The sequence below is a fragment of the Carcharhinus amblyrhynchos genome, chromosome 26 (genome assembly GCF_965287045.1).
Source record: "Carcharhinus amblyrhynchos chromosome 26, sCarAmb.v2.hapA, whole genome shotgun sequence".
NCBI classification, from domain to species: domain Eukaryota; kingdom Metazoa; phylum Chordata; class Chondrichthyes; order Carcharhiniformes; family Carcharhinidae; genus Carcharhinus; species Carcharhinus amblyrhynchos.
In genome coordinates this window covers 41504552-41522362 of record NC_137349.1, presented here as the reverse complement: position 1 = coordinate 41522362, position 17811 = coordinate 41504552, and the positions used below count along the sequence as shown (strand labels likewise).

General features: G+C 40.6%; 1 protein-coding gene across 2 annotated transcripts in view; it reads left to right on the top strand.

Annotated features, from left to right (window-relative positions):
• The first annotated feature begins 3987 nt into the window (after positions 1–3987).
• Positions 3988–17811, top strand: part of safb (scaffold attachment factor B) — a 46796-nt gene continuing 32972 nt past the window's right edge. For both annotated transcript variants that reach the window (XM_080213131.1, XM_080213132.1), the window contains exons 1-9: positions 3988–4201; positions 5083–5170; positions 5400–5461; positions 9054–9311; positions 10410–10487; positions 13557–13584; positions 15063–15564; positions 16056–16105; positions 16786–16901. In XM_080213131.1, the coding sequence (XP_080069257.1) occupies positions 4049–4201; positions 5083–5170; positions 5400–5461; positions 9054–9311; positions 10410–10487; positions 13557–13584; positions 15063–15564; positions 16056–16105; positions 16786–16901 (1335 nt within the window). In that variant the 5' untranslated portion in view covers positions 3988–4048. The remainder of the gene's footprint in view (positions 4202–5082; positions 5171–5399; positions 5462–9053; positions 9312–10409; positions 10488–13556; positions 13585–15062; positions 15565–16055; positions 16106–16785; positions 16902–17811) is intronic.

The following is a 17811-nucleotide window of genomic DNA, read 5'->3' as shown; positions in this document are numbered from 1 at the left end:
TTCGCCCAGCCTATCTAGATCCTTCTGCAGACTCTCCACACCCTCCGCGCAATTTGCCGTTCCACCAATCTTGGTGTCATCAGCAAATTTCGACACCCTACACTCGGTTCCCTCCTCCAGATCATCTATATAAATGGTAAATAGCTGAGGCCCCAGCACCGACACCTGGGGCACTCCACTAGTCACCGACCGCCAATCTGAATAGCACCCATTAACCCATCCCGGCAGCGGAACCTATTTGTAGCCTCAGTCTCCAAAACACTGACCTGTGCTTGTCTGGCTGCGGCCCATTAATGTCCAGTGAATTAACAGAAGTGGATGCTGACTCCGTACTACCCTATAAGGTAGGCACAGTGTCCGTAACTGAACCATACGACTGTATCTTCATCACCCTTCCTCATGAACCTGCTGTGATTGGCAAAATCGCAGCTCCTAGGCAACCAAAAAGCCCAATGCAAAAGGAAGAGAACTGGGGTGACAGAAGGTGGGATGGAAAGTAAAATATCCATTACCACATCATCCAGTTTTCACCTTGTCAGCTCGCAAGACAAGGTAGGATTTGGAAAGGGACATTGACAAGAACATAGTCACTCTGATGTTCCTTCTGACATTGATATCTGCCCCATGAAGAACCCTACAGTACAGAAAGAGGCTCTTCGGCCCATCGAGTCTGCACCGAACACAATCCCACCCAAGCCCTACCCCCATATCCCTACATATTATACCCACTAATCCCTCTAACCTACGCATCCCTGGACACTAAGGGGCAATTTCTTAGAAAGGCCAATCAACCTAACCCGCACATCTTCGGACTGTGGGAGGAAACTGGAGCACCTGGAGGAAACCCACGCAGACACGAGGAGAATGTGCAAACTCCACACAGACAGTGACCCGAGCTGGGATTCGAACCCAGGACTCTGGAGTTGTAAAGCAGCATTGATAACCTCTGTGGTGCTGTGCTGCCCCAGAGGGATCAGCTGATGCAGATGGGCCTGTCTCCCTGAGGCCACATTGTCCTGAGTGGAAGTTTGGAAGAGCTGCGTGGTGGGTCTTATTGGAGAGTGCTCCTAGTGTGCGAGGACAACTATCTGAATGTTAGGCCTGAATCCTGATTGTTCGAGATGACAGCTTGCCGAATGATGCAGTGTGGTGACAAGTTGGAGATGGTTTTTGAGGATTAATTCATTGAACTTGACCACCCGTGTGAAGCCACTGAACGTGTGGAATCCAGGTGCCAGGATTCTGCCAGGTGCTTGACGTGGTTTCAGGGGACTGATCTGCCTGGATACCTGTCCCTTTCCCTTCAGAGGTTGTGCCTTCAGCCCCTGCGGAATCATTCATTTCCTCTTCCTTTCTGTCTCGGGTACTAACGCCTCGAGAGTCACACCAGGAAGCCTTTGAGGCCTTGTTAATGCCTAGTGCTCTATTTTCCTCGAGCCAATTCCTCCAAAGACAGTCAGCAGCAATGTGCAAATCTCCTTTAAAAGAGGGATAGACTGCACGTGGGAGGTGCAGGCTAACCAAAACACAGAGGCTTTTTTCTACTCAGCTTTTGAACTAACTGCCACAAGCTTCAGTCAATCCCTTAGCACGTACGTTTAAGTTTATTTATTGGTGTCGCAAGTAGGCTGACATTAACACTGCAATGAAGTTACCGGGAAAATCCCCTAGTCGCCGCACTCTGGCGCCTGTTCGGGTAACACTGAGGGAGAATTTAGCACGGCCGATCCACCTAACCAGCACATCTTTCAGATTGTGTGAGGAAACTGACCCTGCCACCCAGACACCTGGAGACCAAAAGAGAAAATGCTGGAAAATTTCAACAGGTCTGGCAGCATCCCAAGGAGAGAAAAGAGCTGATTGTCAAAGCTCAAAGGGTTATCTGGACTCGAAACGTCAGCTCTTTTCTCTCCTTACAGATGCTGCCAGACCTGCTGAGATTTTCCAGCGTTTTCTCTTGGAAAACAGTTGGTGTTTCGAGTCCAGCGGACCCCTTGGAAAGCTGTTTTTTTTTAAACTGTAGGGTGTAGGGTGAAAGATGAGTCGTAGCCACAAAACCAAGGGGAAAGCCTGTGACAGATGAAGATATGGGGGAGGAGGAGGGGAAGATATAGGGAATGGGGGGAGGTGGGGAGGAAGGGGGGGAGGTGGAGGGGAGGTAAAATTTAGAAAAGGGGAGAAAAGGTAAGGAAAGGCAGATAAAATAGGGGGAAAGAGAGTGGGGGGAAAAGAAAAATAAAAAGGCAGGGAACAGCTAAAAATTAAATAAAATGAAAACAAAAGAGTCAGGGTGGGATAGAGGTAATTATCTAAAGTTCTTGAATTTGATGTTGAGACCAGAGCTTTGACAAAGGGTCATCTCGATTCGAAACATCAGCTCTTTTCTCTCCTTTCAGGTGCTGCCAGACCTGCTGAGATTTTCCAGCATTTTCTCTTTTAGTTTCAGGTTCCAGCATCTGCAGTAATTTGTTTTTATCCATTCACCTGGAATTTGGCTGATGAATATGGAAAATAATAACATGTTTACAAATCATAGATTTCAGTTTCCCAAAGGACATTGCCCCACCCTCTCCGTAATCCCCTCTAATCTTAAAGCCTTTAAAGATGTTTTTGTTTATCAGACCCGACCTCCAGCACACTTCCAATTATAACTGTGCCACCATTAGTGGCAGTGGCTTCAACTGGAATCCCCTCACTGAACTCTACTTTCCTCCTTTAAGACAATCCCTTTGACCCTGTTTTATGGGCCCCTGACCTGATATGCTGTTATGGGAGTCAGTGTTAGAGTTATTGTGTAATGTTCCTGTGAAACACCTTGGGATGTTTCATGAAGTTACAGGTAACTATATGATGTAATTATATGATGTATTGTTTATAAGCTGTACTGGTTATATGGTTGGTTATACGGTTGGTTACAGGCTGTACTCGTTATACAGTTGGTTACGGGCTGTACTGGTTAAACGATTGGTTACAGGCTGTACTCATTATGTGGTTGGTTACGGGCTGTACTGGTTATACTGTTGGTTAGGGGCTGTACCGGTTACACGGTTGGTTACAGGCTGTGCTGGTTATATTGTTGGTTATACCGTTGGTTACAGGCTGTACCGGTTATATTGTTAGTTATATGGTTGGTTATAGGCTGCACTGGTTATACGGTTGGTTACGGGCTGTACCGGTTATATTGTTGGTTACGGGCTGTACCGGTTATATTGTTGGTTACGGGCTGTACTGGTTATACTGTTGGTTACGGGCTGTACTGGTTATACTGTTGGTTACAGGCTGTACTGGTTATACTGTTGGTTACGGGCTGTACCGGTTATACTGTTGGTTACGGGCTGTACCGGTTATACTGTTGGTTATGGGCTGTACTGGTTATACTGTTGGTGATATTGTTGGTTAGTGGTTATACTGTTGGTTACGGGCTGTACTGGTTATATTGTTGGTTATGGGCTGCACCGGTTATACTGTTGGTTACGGGCTGTACTGGTTATATTGTTGGTTACTGGTTATACTGTTCGTTACGGGCTGTACTGGTTATATTGTTGGTTACGGGCTGTACCGGTTATACTGTTGGTTATACGGTTGGTTACTGGTTATTCTGTTGGTTACGGGCTGTACCGGTTATACTGTTGGTTACGGGCTGTACTGGTTATACTGTTGGTGATATTGTTGGTTACTGGTTATACTGTTGGTTACAGGCTGTACCGGTTATACTGTTGGTTACGGGCTGTACCGGTTATATTGTTGGTTATACGGTTGGTTACTGGTTATACAGTTGGTTACTGGTTATTCTGTTAGTTATTAGCTGGTGATCTCTGATCCTTGACCTTTACTGAGTGTTGCAAATCCCACTCTGTTCCTCCATTGGCTACTTGACGAAGATGCTGTGCGCATGCGCGGTGTTCAAGGCCCCGATAGGTGGTGTAACCTCGCGCATGCGCCTCCTCCCGCAGACCCTGTGCGCACGCGCAGTGCCTGACGCCGGTTTCCCCCTCCGAGCAGGCGGCGCCATTTTGTGCACTTGGTCCCTGGCGGTCGGATCGCGGTGATGGCGGCGGAGAGCGAGGCTGTGGCGCAGGCGGCGGCCGAAGAGTTGCGCAGCATCGCCGAGTTGCGGGTGGTGGACCTGAAAGCGCAGCTGAAGAAGAGAAACCTCGACACGAACGGCAACAAGAGCGTCCTGGTGGAGCGGCTCCGCAAGGTGAGGGAGGCTTTGGGCAGCCATTGCAGGGCGCCAGGCCTAAGGCCTGCACAGCACCGCGGGGCCTTCTCCCTGCGCCGGGCTCGGAGTCAGGCCTCTGCCCGGCGAGGAAGGCCGCACATCCTCGCCAGTCAGTTTGGTTGTGCCGCCCTTTCCTCTCCACTCTTGTCTTTATCGCATATTCCCCATGGAAATACCTTCCCTCATTGAATTTCCGCTCTTCCTCCAACTCTCCTGTCTTAGCAGCTCTTCAAAAATGTCAACGAGTGGCCTTAATTCTAGTGCAGATCTTCCCTCTGAAAATTCCCGCTCCATGCTGTTTGAAGTCCGCATTGACTTTGTTTCCTCTTCAGCTCTAAAAGCTAATTTACTCAATTTTGCGCAAAAGCTTCTCTTTTGTCCGGAAAGTGCCACGTGTTTCTCTGGGGCCAGTTTGAACCCTGTTACTGCAGATCCCTAATCTGGTTAGCGAAGTATAATCTCCTGGAGAATAGTTAACATTACACCAGAAGGATTTTAATTAAATGCTGTTTGCGGTTCTAAACCTGATGTGAATTGTAAAACTGAGGAGAACATAAGAATATAGCTGGTGACAATGTCTCCTATTGATCTGGAGTTCAAAATTGGTAGCTGCAAAGTCCCAGGAATATCTGTGTTGAAGATTAAAACACAAAATAGGTTAATAGTTTATTGTATTGGCAATTCTACATTTCACAATTTTGAAGATTACAATTTCAGCAAACTGCTCAACTGCTTTGTTTCTTTTAACTCGTTAGGATGTTTACCCTTTTAAGTATTCAGCACATTTTTCCATATTTAGTTTTATAAATGCAAGATTTTTATTCTTTTCACGCAATAATAATTTTGGTGTCTGACTTTAGGCAGTAGAAGAGGAAGGAGGGAATCCTGATGAAATTCCAATTGCGGTTGACACTCCAGGACGGAAAATGTCAAAGCGGACAGGAAAAGGTAGTTCATGTAGAAACGTTTAGAGAATGTATCTTATAAATGGAAACCCATGTGACCTTTTGAATCTCCTTGAGCTAATATTAAGCATCTTGTGCATATTTCTGTAGTTTTGGTTACACTCTTAAACTAGTACTCTGGCTCATTATGAGTAATCTTAAACAGGACCTGGTTCTGTGTATCTTTTTGTGCAATTCAAATTTTTAAGCTTGTTTATATTGTTTGGATGTAGGTCGGAGAGCAGAGGATGATGGAACTGATGATGGTCTGGAGGAGGATTCTGGCGATGGGCAGGTTGGTGATTAGGCACCATGATTACAAATTAACACATATGAAACTCAGCAAAAAAAAATGATTTAATGTTCCACATTTACACTCCTTTATTGTTTCAAATAACATTGAATGATTTTTAATTTACCTGGTCTTGTAATTTTTGGTTCTTTCAATGTTACCCAGCAAGAGCCCAGTTAGTGAGTTAACCAAAAATGCATGATAGGTGTCTGAACTATATTTTAAATACACACTTTAATTTTGTATGTAAAAATGATGTATTTAGTTGATGGCTTTGAGCTTATGTGCACTTATGAAGGAATAAAACAACAATTTTTAAAAAAACTACTCATCCAGTTGATCTGCAAAATACACATATATACGATATAGTGGGACTTCTTTGGTTTGAGTATAAGCAGCAATTAATCTCGCTTCTGTTTTATAATGCACTGGCCCATAGAGCTGTTTCTAGTATATAAAGAATAGATTTTAAAGAGGATTTGTCTTTGAGGTGGTCTTAATCTGATACTTTTTGCTGAGCCTTTACCAAAATATATTTTTTTTACAAATCTGAATACAGATATTCATCAAGACCAGTGAAGTATGCCTAAGTTCTCAGCCATATGCACTTACCTATGTCAACTCCCTTGTGTCCTGATTTTGCTTTCTAATTCTGACGCCTGATGTCTCAAGTCAACACCTGTTTTTACAGCATTTCTAATGGATCAGTTTCTTTTGCTTTGACATACTGTATTGGGTAGCACTATATTTCTCCATTATATCTTTTCTGTCAGTTTCCTTTGCCTTGACACGCTGTCATTTTGCCTGCTAAATGTGTAAACATTGAAAGAAGATTCCTGAAATCTTCATTTTGATCTCAAGCTTTTCGTCAAGTGTCCTTAGGGATTTCCTTTTCTTTGTGCATCCTATAAATAACTATCCAATATGGCATCTAGAGCCTATTTAAAAGACTGTTGTAGAATATGTAGAAAACCAGTTGAGGTTTTAATATAAAAACAGAATTTCTGCAGTCACCCAGTGACTAGCACCATTGGAGTATGTTTTTCTCATTGTCTAGCTTTGTGTGCATTTAGAATGCTGTGCTGTATTCTTCAAACTTCTGCCAAATAAATAATGTGAGAATGGGCAGGTAAATTGGCAGGATATGGCCAGTGGTGTCACAATATGTCAAAGTTTCAACTATTCACTATTTGCTAAAGTCTTCGATGTGATAGGCAGGCCAGTGACACCCACATCCCATAATTGAATTTAAAATAACGATGATGCTGCAGCTATATCTTTGAACCGTAGAATACTTGTAGTGCAGAAGGAGGCTCTTTGGCCCATTGAGCCTGCACGGACAACAATCCCACTCAGGCCTTATCCGTGTAACAACACATTTATCCCACTAATTCCCTGACACTAAGGGACAATTTAGCATTGGCCAATCCACCTAACTTACATAAAGACCTGCTTATACCAAAAATATACTATGCAGTTTTGTGCACCACAACTCTGGAAGGACATATTGACCATGGCAGGAGTACAGTGTAGGATCAGGGAGTCCTAACAACACTGAGGCCAGTGGGAAGTGAGGAAAAGTATCCATACCTAGTAGTAAGAAGGTAGTTGAGGCAGTAATTTACAACTGAGGTGAGATGAGAAATTTCTTGGGTTGTGAATTGGAGATGCTCAGCCGGTGAGTATATTCCAGGCTGAGACAAAATCTGGGGACTTGAGGGAGATGAGGATTGCAGGGAAAGTGGAATTGAAATTGAAGATTGGTCATGCTCTTATTAGATGGCAGAGCAGATTCATGGAGCTGTATAGCCTACACCTGCTTCCATTTCTTTGCTACTTCTATAAATAAAATCTGAATAAATGGGTCCTCAAACTTTCAATAGTTAATTTTCAGCTCGGGAGATTGTTCAAAAGTATTAACATACTTGGTTAAGTCATTTATGAATTTCCTGCACTTGGTCCATAGCTCTTTAGTTCATGGCTCTTCAAGATGACGTCTGAGTACTGTTATTGTGGCAAACTATCCTTTCAGGCAGATAATTCTTGTTCTTGTGGGTTGAACCCAAGACGTAACACCAATTGTTAGATGTGTGATTTTGCAATTAGGTAGCACCTGAGTGGTTAAAAGCTACTCCAATCAATTTGACAAAACAAATTTGTTCAAGCTTGATGTATTTTTCTAATTACTTAGGAGCTTGAGGGGCCTTTCGTTTCTTGTTGCTTTATCAGTGCTAATACCTCACACTCGGAGTCGACTTGTTAACCAGTCATCACCCCTTTCTCCAGTAATATAAATTATTGTGGTTGTCTAAAATTTGTTCTTGCATTTGTCCTGCTGAGTTCAAGAAAGATAATTTCAAATATGTCTTTCTTCAGCAATATTGATAGTAATTAACATTTATGACTAGGCAAAACTTAACATTCATTCATGTTTACCACACAATGCAGCAGCGTCACTATACTCTGTGTATTTCCACAACGGGGCAAACAGTGCAACGTAATTTTCGTGAAGCAAATGCATAGCTTGATCAAGACTGGATGTTTGTTTCACCATATATCTGCTTCTTATGTTACTGAACCATTTACTCCGTCAGATTCTTGGTTATTTTGACAAAATCTGGACCGTTGTTCCCCAACATACCTCAAGATGTTTCAACGACATCGCCAAATTGTGTTGATTCAGGAGTTTCTTTGCTTTTGTCAAAAGACAAGTAAACTAAAGACTTAAAATCTATTGTTGTGTTGAGGCGCAGCACACGTAGGACACTTGTTTGACAGTTGGATACAGAGGAAGAAAACAATTTTTAACCAAGGGTTTTTTCAAAAGTTGAAAAATTATCTCTTTTTCCAAATTATTTAAATTGGGCAAGAAGACCACATTCTCTCTCTCCCAAGATGCTGGCCTACTCCTCTTAGGTTGCAGGATCTGCTCCAGTGTTATACAATTATAGAAAATGATGACACCAAGGAGGCCATACAGGCTATTGCTGCTAGGACAGTGAAAAGCTACGCAGCCAATCCCACTTTCCTGCACTTGGTCCATAGCTCTTTAGTTCATGGCTCTTCAAGATGAAATCTGAGTACTGTTATTGTGGCAGATAATTCCTTGTCCCCACCATCTGCTGGAATAAAAATGCTTTCTTCCCTCTAATTCATCCATCAGTTATCTGTGCCTCCTTGTTTTGGACCTGTCAATTATGTGACTGTTATTTCACTGTGGAGGCTACAGGGGATTTCCTCCTTTAGCTCTAAGCTAGGCAAATCTTTCAGTCCCCCTTTCACCTCTTGAACTGTCTCCAAGCTGAGCTATGAGCTTTTATCTGCACAGTGATCAGTTGGGGCCTCGTCAACATTTTATCTTCTGGTCCATTGACTCTGAGCTGCAACTGTCTCTGCTTATTCCCTAACTGAACTGCTGACTGCCTTTTTATAATAAACACACATAAATTAAACATAATTATGCATTTCAAGTCATAAAGAGGTACATGGTTATTACAAGATCTACAGAATGGTAACTTGGCACTGTATCATATAACTGTTTTAAATGTTTCCTGGCTTGTGATAGTCTCACTTTAATGTGCATATTTCATTATAGGAGGACATTGAAGCCAGTGTTGACCAATTACAGGACATTTCAGCATTGGATGTTAATTTTGGGCCTGAAACTGACATTGAAGGCGCAATGGCAGGATGTGCTGATGAAAATGAGATTGAACAAATCACCGCATCCTTAACTGAGAATATCGAACATGTCGGACTACCTGTCGATATCACAATGCAGCTGCCTTTGGAAATGGGTGCAGAAGAACGTCTGGCGTCACCTTTAATTCTAAGCACAGATCTTCCAGCTGAAGTATGAAGAATTTAAATTAGCTCTTTTCATCGATGTGTGTTTGCATTCAATTGTGGATGGGTATGATGTGTAGTAAAGGGATCAAAGCTGAACTTGGAATATTACTTATTCTAGAAGGGACTGAATGCTGCTGTGGGTTAAAATAGTTTCTCGTCCTGGGTTCTGATAACACCTAGACTCTTGGGATAAAAGTTTCCCCTTTGGCCACAGTAGCAATAACTAAATTGATAACTTCTGAATTGAAAGTATTTTGAAGGAAAAGAATGTTTTGATTTTATAAATGAGGGTGAAACAACTCAGATTTATGCAAATAGCTGAGGCCACCACTGTATTCAATTTCAATTACAAGTACAATATTAAAACCATAGTGTATTGCATCGATTAACAAGGATGGTGGGGAGATTCAAGTTGAGAAATTATGTCCACTGGTCTACTGACAGCTGAGAGCATTTTAGATTTTTTTAAAATGATGAGTAGTTTTGAAATGATGAGCAGTCTTAAAGTGAATAGGGAAAACACTATTTTCTCTAATTGAAGAGGTGTGTCAGTAATAAGGGATCCTCAGTTTAATGGGCTGGGTTGGTGGGGGGAGAGAGAAACAGCGTTGAAACGACAAAGGTACAGTGTTGTCTGAGATTGGGATAAGAGCAGAGAAGAAGGAACTGCACTCCAACTCATGTCTGACCTGGTGAGAGCTTAAAATGCTGCTATTGGGTGTTCAATGTGTCCTTTGACCCAGCAGTGTTAATCTTTCATTTGCAAACATTCAGTTCTGCTGATGCAAGGTGAAATGCTGTATGAAGGAACAGGGAGCTATTGGGCACAATTTTTATAACAATCTGCTTGTCAAAAAAGTCACCTTGATTTTCAACCTCTTGTAACTTAAATAATATTAGTATGAGAATTACATTTTGGGAACTACTGAATGGACTGAATTGCATCTATTTCTGGAGCTGCAGGGTCACTTTGCTGTTGGATTTGAAACAAAATATGCTTATATGTAGCATTTTTGCTGCACACATTCAATGAGCATGTTTGCATGTCAATTCAATTTGATCTCTTTTCCTGAAGAATTTAATACTTGATATAATATTTCAGATTGTGGATGAACCAAAGGAGATGATCAACACAGAGATGCCTTGCGTTGCAGAGGAGGAGTCAATGTCAATTAAAGAAGTAGGGTGCCACTTTTTGTTTGTTTAATTTTCAAAGGCTACTAAAAAGGCTCCTTGAAACATTTCATTTTAAATTCAATAAGCTGTGATTTAATTGAATGGTGGAATAAGTTCAAGGGACCAAATGGTCCCTATAGGAGCTCCAGCTCCTATTTCGTATGTTTGTATAAAACAGCAGCTGCTATTTCATAAGCTGCATTGGTCCATTTAGGGAATGGTAATACTGTTGACAGTTTACATTAGTGTGAAGCTAATGTAAACTGAGAACTTAATTATGTTCAATTAGTTTGATATTGTTTTGTTACCAGTGACAAGGTCATTTTCTTTGCTCCTGGAGATGCATCTTGCAGTTAAAATGGAAGAGATATAGAGTGCAGAAAAGGCCCTTCAGCCCATTGCACTTGTCCCATATCCTTTAAATATTATGATGTTTCAATGCTCATCCACATACTTTTTAAAGTTTGCAAGGTTTCCGGCCTTCACTACCATCCCTGGCAGTGCATTCCCAATTTCTTTCCCACAAGTGAAAGAACTCTTAAATCCCTTCTGAATCTCCTGCCCCTCACCCTAAAACTATGCCCCCTAGTGAGTGACCCTCAACCAAGGGAAACAGTTGCTTCCTATTGACTCTGTCCATATCCCCCATAATCTTAATATACCTCAATCTTGTGCCTCCTCCGCGTTCTCTGTTCTAGAGGAAAGAAGCCAGGCAACATCCTAGGAATCTGTTTTGTATCCCCTCTTCTGCAATCACGTCCAAAGTAATCAGAAATGCACACAGTACTCCAGCTGCAGCCTAACCACTATTCTTTATCGTTCTGACATTACCTCCTTGCTCTTATACTCTATGCCACAACTGATAAATGCAAGTGTCCCATTCGCAGCCTCAACTGTGCTATTATGCTGTTTTGGAGTTTCATTTCACTGTATAAAACTCCATTCACTAAAAACAAATCTATTTATTAATTGCAGGTTCAGTAGGATTTTATTTATAGTTTTGTTTGTAGATGAGGCAGTAACAAGTGTAGCCAGTGTTGTTGGCTGCGAGTGCAGGAAAGAGAAACGTTTATCACAGGAAAAATTTTAATGAATGAGCAGTAATGTGCAAAACATTGACTGTGAAGTTAGCGATTATTGCTGCCTACTACTCTTTAAAACTTCCATCATTCCTTCTCATGACATATCCATCCCAATCCCCCATTCTATAAATCCTAGGTTGTCCCTCAATTCACTCCCATTTACTCATCTGCCAGCCCTTTCCCTACTTGTCTGCCCGTTGTGTACCAGGCCTTCCTTCTGCCCTTTGCATGCCACTGCAGCATCATTGTAGTACTACTTCCTCGGTGCCACATTTCTCGTGTGCATAGTTTTCTGTGCCTATTCTGATTTGCTTTGTAATGCCTCAACACTGGTGATGTGCCAAATTAAGAAAAAGAGCAATTTGAAACATTGTGCTGTAAGTATAATTCACATGACCAGTGATATTCCAGGGAGTAGCTCAGTCCATTTGTGTTGATGGCTTACTCTTGCATGTCACCATTTTACAAAGAGAATTCAAAAGTTCCTTGGTCTGTCGTGGATGCAGGGCCATTGAATATTGGATGGATTCTTGATTGATAAGGAAGTCAAAGCATATAGGAATAGACAAAGTTGAGTTGAGACCACAATTAGATCAGCCATGATTCCATCAAATGACAGAGTCTTGGGGTCTGAATGGTCTAAATAAGCAGAAATTTGGGGTGATGAGGGGCGAAGGTTTTAAAGGCCAATGTTTAGGGGACCAAAGGGAGTCAAAAGGCATTGGGATGAAGTATGTTGAGGATGTGTTGCTTTATGTCAGATGATGAGAAGTCAATGTCTTGAGGAAGATGTGGCAGTGGCTAAGCATTTAGAGTTTGGTAAAATGAAAATGAGGTTCACAGGCTGCCCAGTTTATGGAGGGTAGGAGATCAGCTACAACTGTACCGAGAAAGAGCTAGAGGTGACGAGCATGGTTTCACTGACGGGTTAAAGTAGGATTGGTGGAGGTCAATATTGCAGAGTTAGAAATGAATGGTTTTGGTGATGAATGGGAAATATAGGGTTTGAATCCATAGCCTATTTTATCCTGAGTGATTGAAGAACTTGCGTGGAAACAGTTGAGGTTGTGGGGGGCAGACTTGAAAACTCAACAGTCTAGGTTGCTGGAGGAAGCTGTGATTCATTGATTTCAGTTTGATAGAAATGGGTTGGGGGACTCAAGTCAGAAATGGGACATCAGCATACTTAAAGCTTGCACAGTACCAACAGATTGGGAGACATCATGTGGGTTGTGGGCAGAGAATAGCTCCTTGAAGGACTGCAGTGGTGATCTAGTAGTTCGAAAGAGAAGATGTTGAAGGAAATTTCCTTGTTATGTTGGGGCAGGTTAGATGTATCAGTGAAGGGTTTTTAAATGTATGCATACAGAGGAGGATATTGTAATTTTTAAAAGTTTACATTTGTTGAAAAGAATTGCAACCTGCTATTCTGGGGAAGCATACTTTTTTTTTGCAGTGTCTTAATACATCATTTGACCATCTTAATAATACAACAGCAGCTTGCATTTGTGTAATAGTTTACAACAGAATTGCTTTGAAAACTTGAATTGAACCAAGATGGTGTAGTTTAGATCTATTGATTTAGTTGTAGTCGATATTAACAGTTGCCATAACACAGCTGTAAATATTTGATTTTGCAGTTCCCTAAATTGAAAGGTTTTTAGATAGTTTGTGTATCTTTGTATCCTTCATCTGTGGCAGATCCAGTTCTGTAAAATCAACTTAGCTTGCGGGTACATAATTTTCAAATTTTTGGTTTCCTTGGCTTGTGCCAGGAGTGTAAAAGTGGGAAATATTCATTGAAGTGAACACAGAAAAAACAAATTCAGCTCTTAAAACATACATCACTAGGTATTGCAGGTAATATTTGCTTGTAAATTGTATTGTGCTTGAGTCAGCCAAAAAGAGCTTAAAGTTACTTAATTTCTTAATTGTAATCTTCATGTCAGATATAAGTAACATTAACAATTTCTAATCTTGTTTGTTTTCAGGATGCTGAAGATTTACTTGAAGAAACAGGTATTAAAGAAACCCTCCTTCTATCCATGTGCCCCAGTGCAACTTACTTTTCTCACTTTAAAAAAAACGTGATCACATGCAAGTATTTTGGTGTATAATAGCAGTGGTTGAGAGCAGCACAGGTACAGGGAGACTGGAAAACTTAGGCATATCCCAGATCTGCCTTAATTCAATTAATACGAGGCTTTAATTGCACAACTGACCCAATATAACTGACAACATTCAAACATCTGTTGGCTTTCCTAAATGGGAAGAATCAGCAATGCTCTATATATGTTTCTGTTAATTATCAATCATTCTTAATTGATAAATTGCACATAATCGTGTTACTCACACTATGATACAGACTTGCACATTGGTTTTATGGGGCTATAATGGCTGTTAATGCACTTAGTAACAAATGAGTTGAGGTGATTATTAAACCTCAGCACCTGATTTTAAATTTACTTAAATTCTACCAGTTGTATATTTTTAGTGGGCCTTTGAGACCCATCAACCTGTGTCATCCCATTGGGTTTGTAATTTAACTATATTTTCTGTCATCCTAGTGCAAAATTAAATGTGCAGGTGTTCTTTATCTGAGAGATTTTGGCCTGGGAGTTCTTTTCGGGAAAGGGTGGGGGGGGGGGGCAGAATGGCTCAGTTGTGCTATACAGGCATGTATATATAAAAAAGCAAGGCCAGCACAAATTAATGCTGTTAGCCTTTTTTTGCAGTCTAATTGGATTTTCTAACCTTGATCTGGTGATGTGTACAAGTACGCAAGATATCCAAATATCTAAAATATATATAATGGGCAATGAGGTGAAAGTACTATTAGGGAAGTTTAGTCTCAAAACTGAACTATTACCAAAGTAAAAGAAACTGACCAGTTTATGATTTTTGAATAAAAGCAAAATACAGTCATGTGAACTCAGGAAATGCTGCTGATTAAAGCAAGTAGAAGATCAATCTCCCAAGGAATGTTAAAGGACTTGATGAACAATCTATCCACATGTTTTGTTGGACTCTTGCTTCACTTGGAAGAAATGAAGTTAATCAGAAGACTTAGGACTCAAAAGGAAACATTTATTGAACACTCACGGATGCAGTTTGGAAATAATAATTTCTGATCGTCTTGAACTGCAAAGGAATTCCTGACTTCAACTAATTACTTCTTGGAAATACATGGACATGTCATGGTTTCACTTGAACTACTACTGCTAACTTCCAAAGTTATCGGTTTGCAGCATTGAGGACTTCTGATATGTGAGGTTAATACAATATCTTTTGGTAAATTAGTGAAGAAATTGCAATGCGTTTGATTTTTCTAGGTAGTTGTGTGCTCCCTCAGTTTTCCAATCTCCCTGTGGTTCTAGTGAAAGCTAGGGGCAGTGTCCTGCATAGTTACACGGCAGACACATTAGCTCCGTGTATGTTCTTGCTGTATTTCAGTGGTAATTAAACCTTGTGCCATTCTATTCCCATTGATCCCGTAGAGAAGGAGAATGTAGCCGAGAGTTCGGGGGAAGCTTGTAGTTCAGTCCCTATCGAGGAGGAAGCCCCTGAAGAAGCACAACTATCTACACAAGAAATGATCAGCATAGAGTCCTACCAGAAAGAGGAAGAAGATGACAACATCTCAGTTACTGTGCAAGCAGAGGATGCACTGACATTAGAACTCGACAATGACTTGCTTTTGGATGCGCCTAAGAAAGAATCAAAACCACCGGGGACTGACTCAGCAAAACACACCGATCAAGCTCCATGTGGCAACAAAAATGAAACTGAAATAAGTGCAACAACAAATATGAGCGAAACAGAAAGCGACCAACAGAAACAAGAGTTAGAAGTGGCAGGCATTGAGAGCACAGAGAATGAACAGCAGCCAGGAACTGAGGAAAGCAAAGATGAAACCATGAAAACAGAAGATGAAGGTGATTCTAATGAAGCAGCTAAGAAAGAAACCTCGATTATAGAGGGCAGTGATCAGAACAAGAGGTTTGTTGTTTCTCAGTTCTAGATCAGAAGCTTTCTTTTTTTCATTCATACTAAGATTCCAGTAAACCTATCTCGTGAATTGGCCTGCACAGTGGTGGTAATTTTGATCTTTTTTATTTTTGTTTAAAAGTTCTTAATTTTCTTTTCCTGTACTGTTAGAGACGACTTCCTTTTACACTTTCTGCTCTCCTCCAACCTGCAGAGGTTGTTCACAAACTGGAATATTTTGCTTCTGTGTACTCTTCACCAACAGTACCAAAAATATATTGAGGCATTTTTTATGCAGTTCCATTTCCAATTGGGATCTAAAATGTCATTGATACCCCAACATCCAATATGTTTGGTTTATTGCATTTTCGGTGATCTAAAACTGACAGTAGCTGTATACTTTGGTAGGTATTGCTCAGTTTGGAAAAAGTTTTTTTTTGCAAATGTACATTTCTGAAACTCCATTTGTTCTTTATTTAATAAATTTGATTTTGTACCTTTAGCTCTATCAAGGATGGGAAAGATAATAAAATCGCACCAAAGGATGAGAAAGGTAGGCCACACTGTTGGTCATTGACGGTTGTAGTTGTCGTGATTCAAGTTAATAACTATGTTCTTGTCATGTTCTCTCATTAAATCCGTTCACTGAGAACTTGATGCTGTTGATGAGCCAATTCAAAAGTCTTTGGAAATTATGCAAATGCTTTCTCTGCCCATCATTCTTAAATGATTTATAAATCATATAATCAAAATAAAATTGTGGTTTTGTTTGTATTCACTAAATCATCTGCAAACTTCTCCATGTTTTACTATAACTGTAAATATATTTAAAAATACTTCATCAAAATAAACTAGTTTGGGATAATTTGATGCTTAAGAATTAGGTTGATATTTGTTCATTAGAGGGATTGTGGGTTACATTTTCAAACAACAAAGGGGCAAGGAATAAATTTAAAGAAGGTGATTAACATATGTGGAAGCACGTGTTTGAAAGATCATATGTAATCTGGATAGATTGTGTTTTCACATTTTAATTTTGCTAGTCTTGGCTCCAGTCAGAACTTTAGATGGCAACTGGCATAAAAAAGACAAAACTGTGTAACTGTTCTTTGATGCTGAGAATTAAATGCCCAGTTTTCAAGTTACTTGGTGCATTTGTTCAATTCTTTTGGGCTGATATTGATCCAGAAAAAAAGCTTACTTAATTGCTAATGGTAATAATTTGTCATTCAGGCCGATCTGGTAGCACCAGCCTTTCAGATGCTGCAGGCAAGAACCTTTGGGTTAGTGGCCTGTCCTCTGCCACCAGAGCAACCGACCTGAAGAACCTCTTCAGTAAATATGGCAAGGTAATGGATATGAAAATCCTGAAGTTTTTAGTAGTTTGTAATGTGTGACGCATCCTTATAGGTTGATCCTTAGGTATAAAATGCTTAAGAATTTTTAGCTTATTAAATTAAAATAGAATAGGCGATTGGTACTGACTGGGTTAGTTTATGAGCACTCAGCATTGACTTGATGAGCTGAATGCGCTCCTTTGTCTCCTGATTCTGACTCAAGAGTATTTAGTAGAAAATATTTTTTAATACTACAATCTTAGAACAGAAATGGGGTATCTCTAAATTGGTTCTTTTGCTTTCTACTCTGTGGATATGGAAATCCTAAATCTAATAAATAAACCAAAGACTTATCATTTTAGGATTATCAGATAATAGAAAGCATTATGTATTTGAGTTATAGCAGCCAAAAAAGCTAATTTTTTTATATATCTATTTTTAATCATAAAATTTTTGCCCAGGTTCAGAAAAGCCAAGATATTGGCTAGCAGATAGGAGACAGAGGGTGGTGGTTGATGGTAAATATTCGTCATGGAGTTCAGTTACGAGTGGTGTGCCTCAGGGATCTGTTTTGGGGCCACTGCTGTTTGTAATTTTTATTAATGATCTGGATGAGGGTATAGTTGGGTGGATTAGTAAATTTGCTGATGACACCAAAGTCGGAGGTGTGGTAGATTGTGAGGAAGGGTGTCGTAGTTTGCAGGGTGACTTAGACAGGTTGCAGAGCTGGGCCGAGAGGTGGCGGATGGAGTTTAATGCGGAGAAGTGTGAGGTAATTCACTTTGGTAGGAATAACAGATGTGTCGAGTATAGGGCTAACGGGAGGACTCTGAATAGTGTGGATGAACAGAGGGATCTAGGTGTATGTGTACATAGATCCCTGAAAGTAGGGAATCCAGTAGATAAGGTTGTTAAGAAGGCA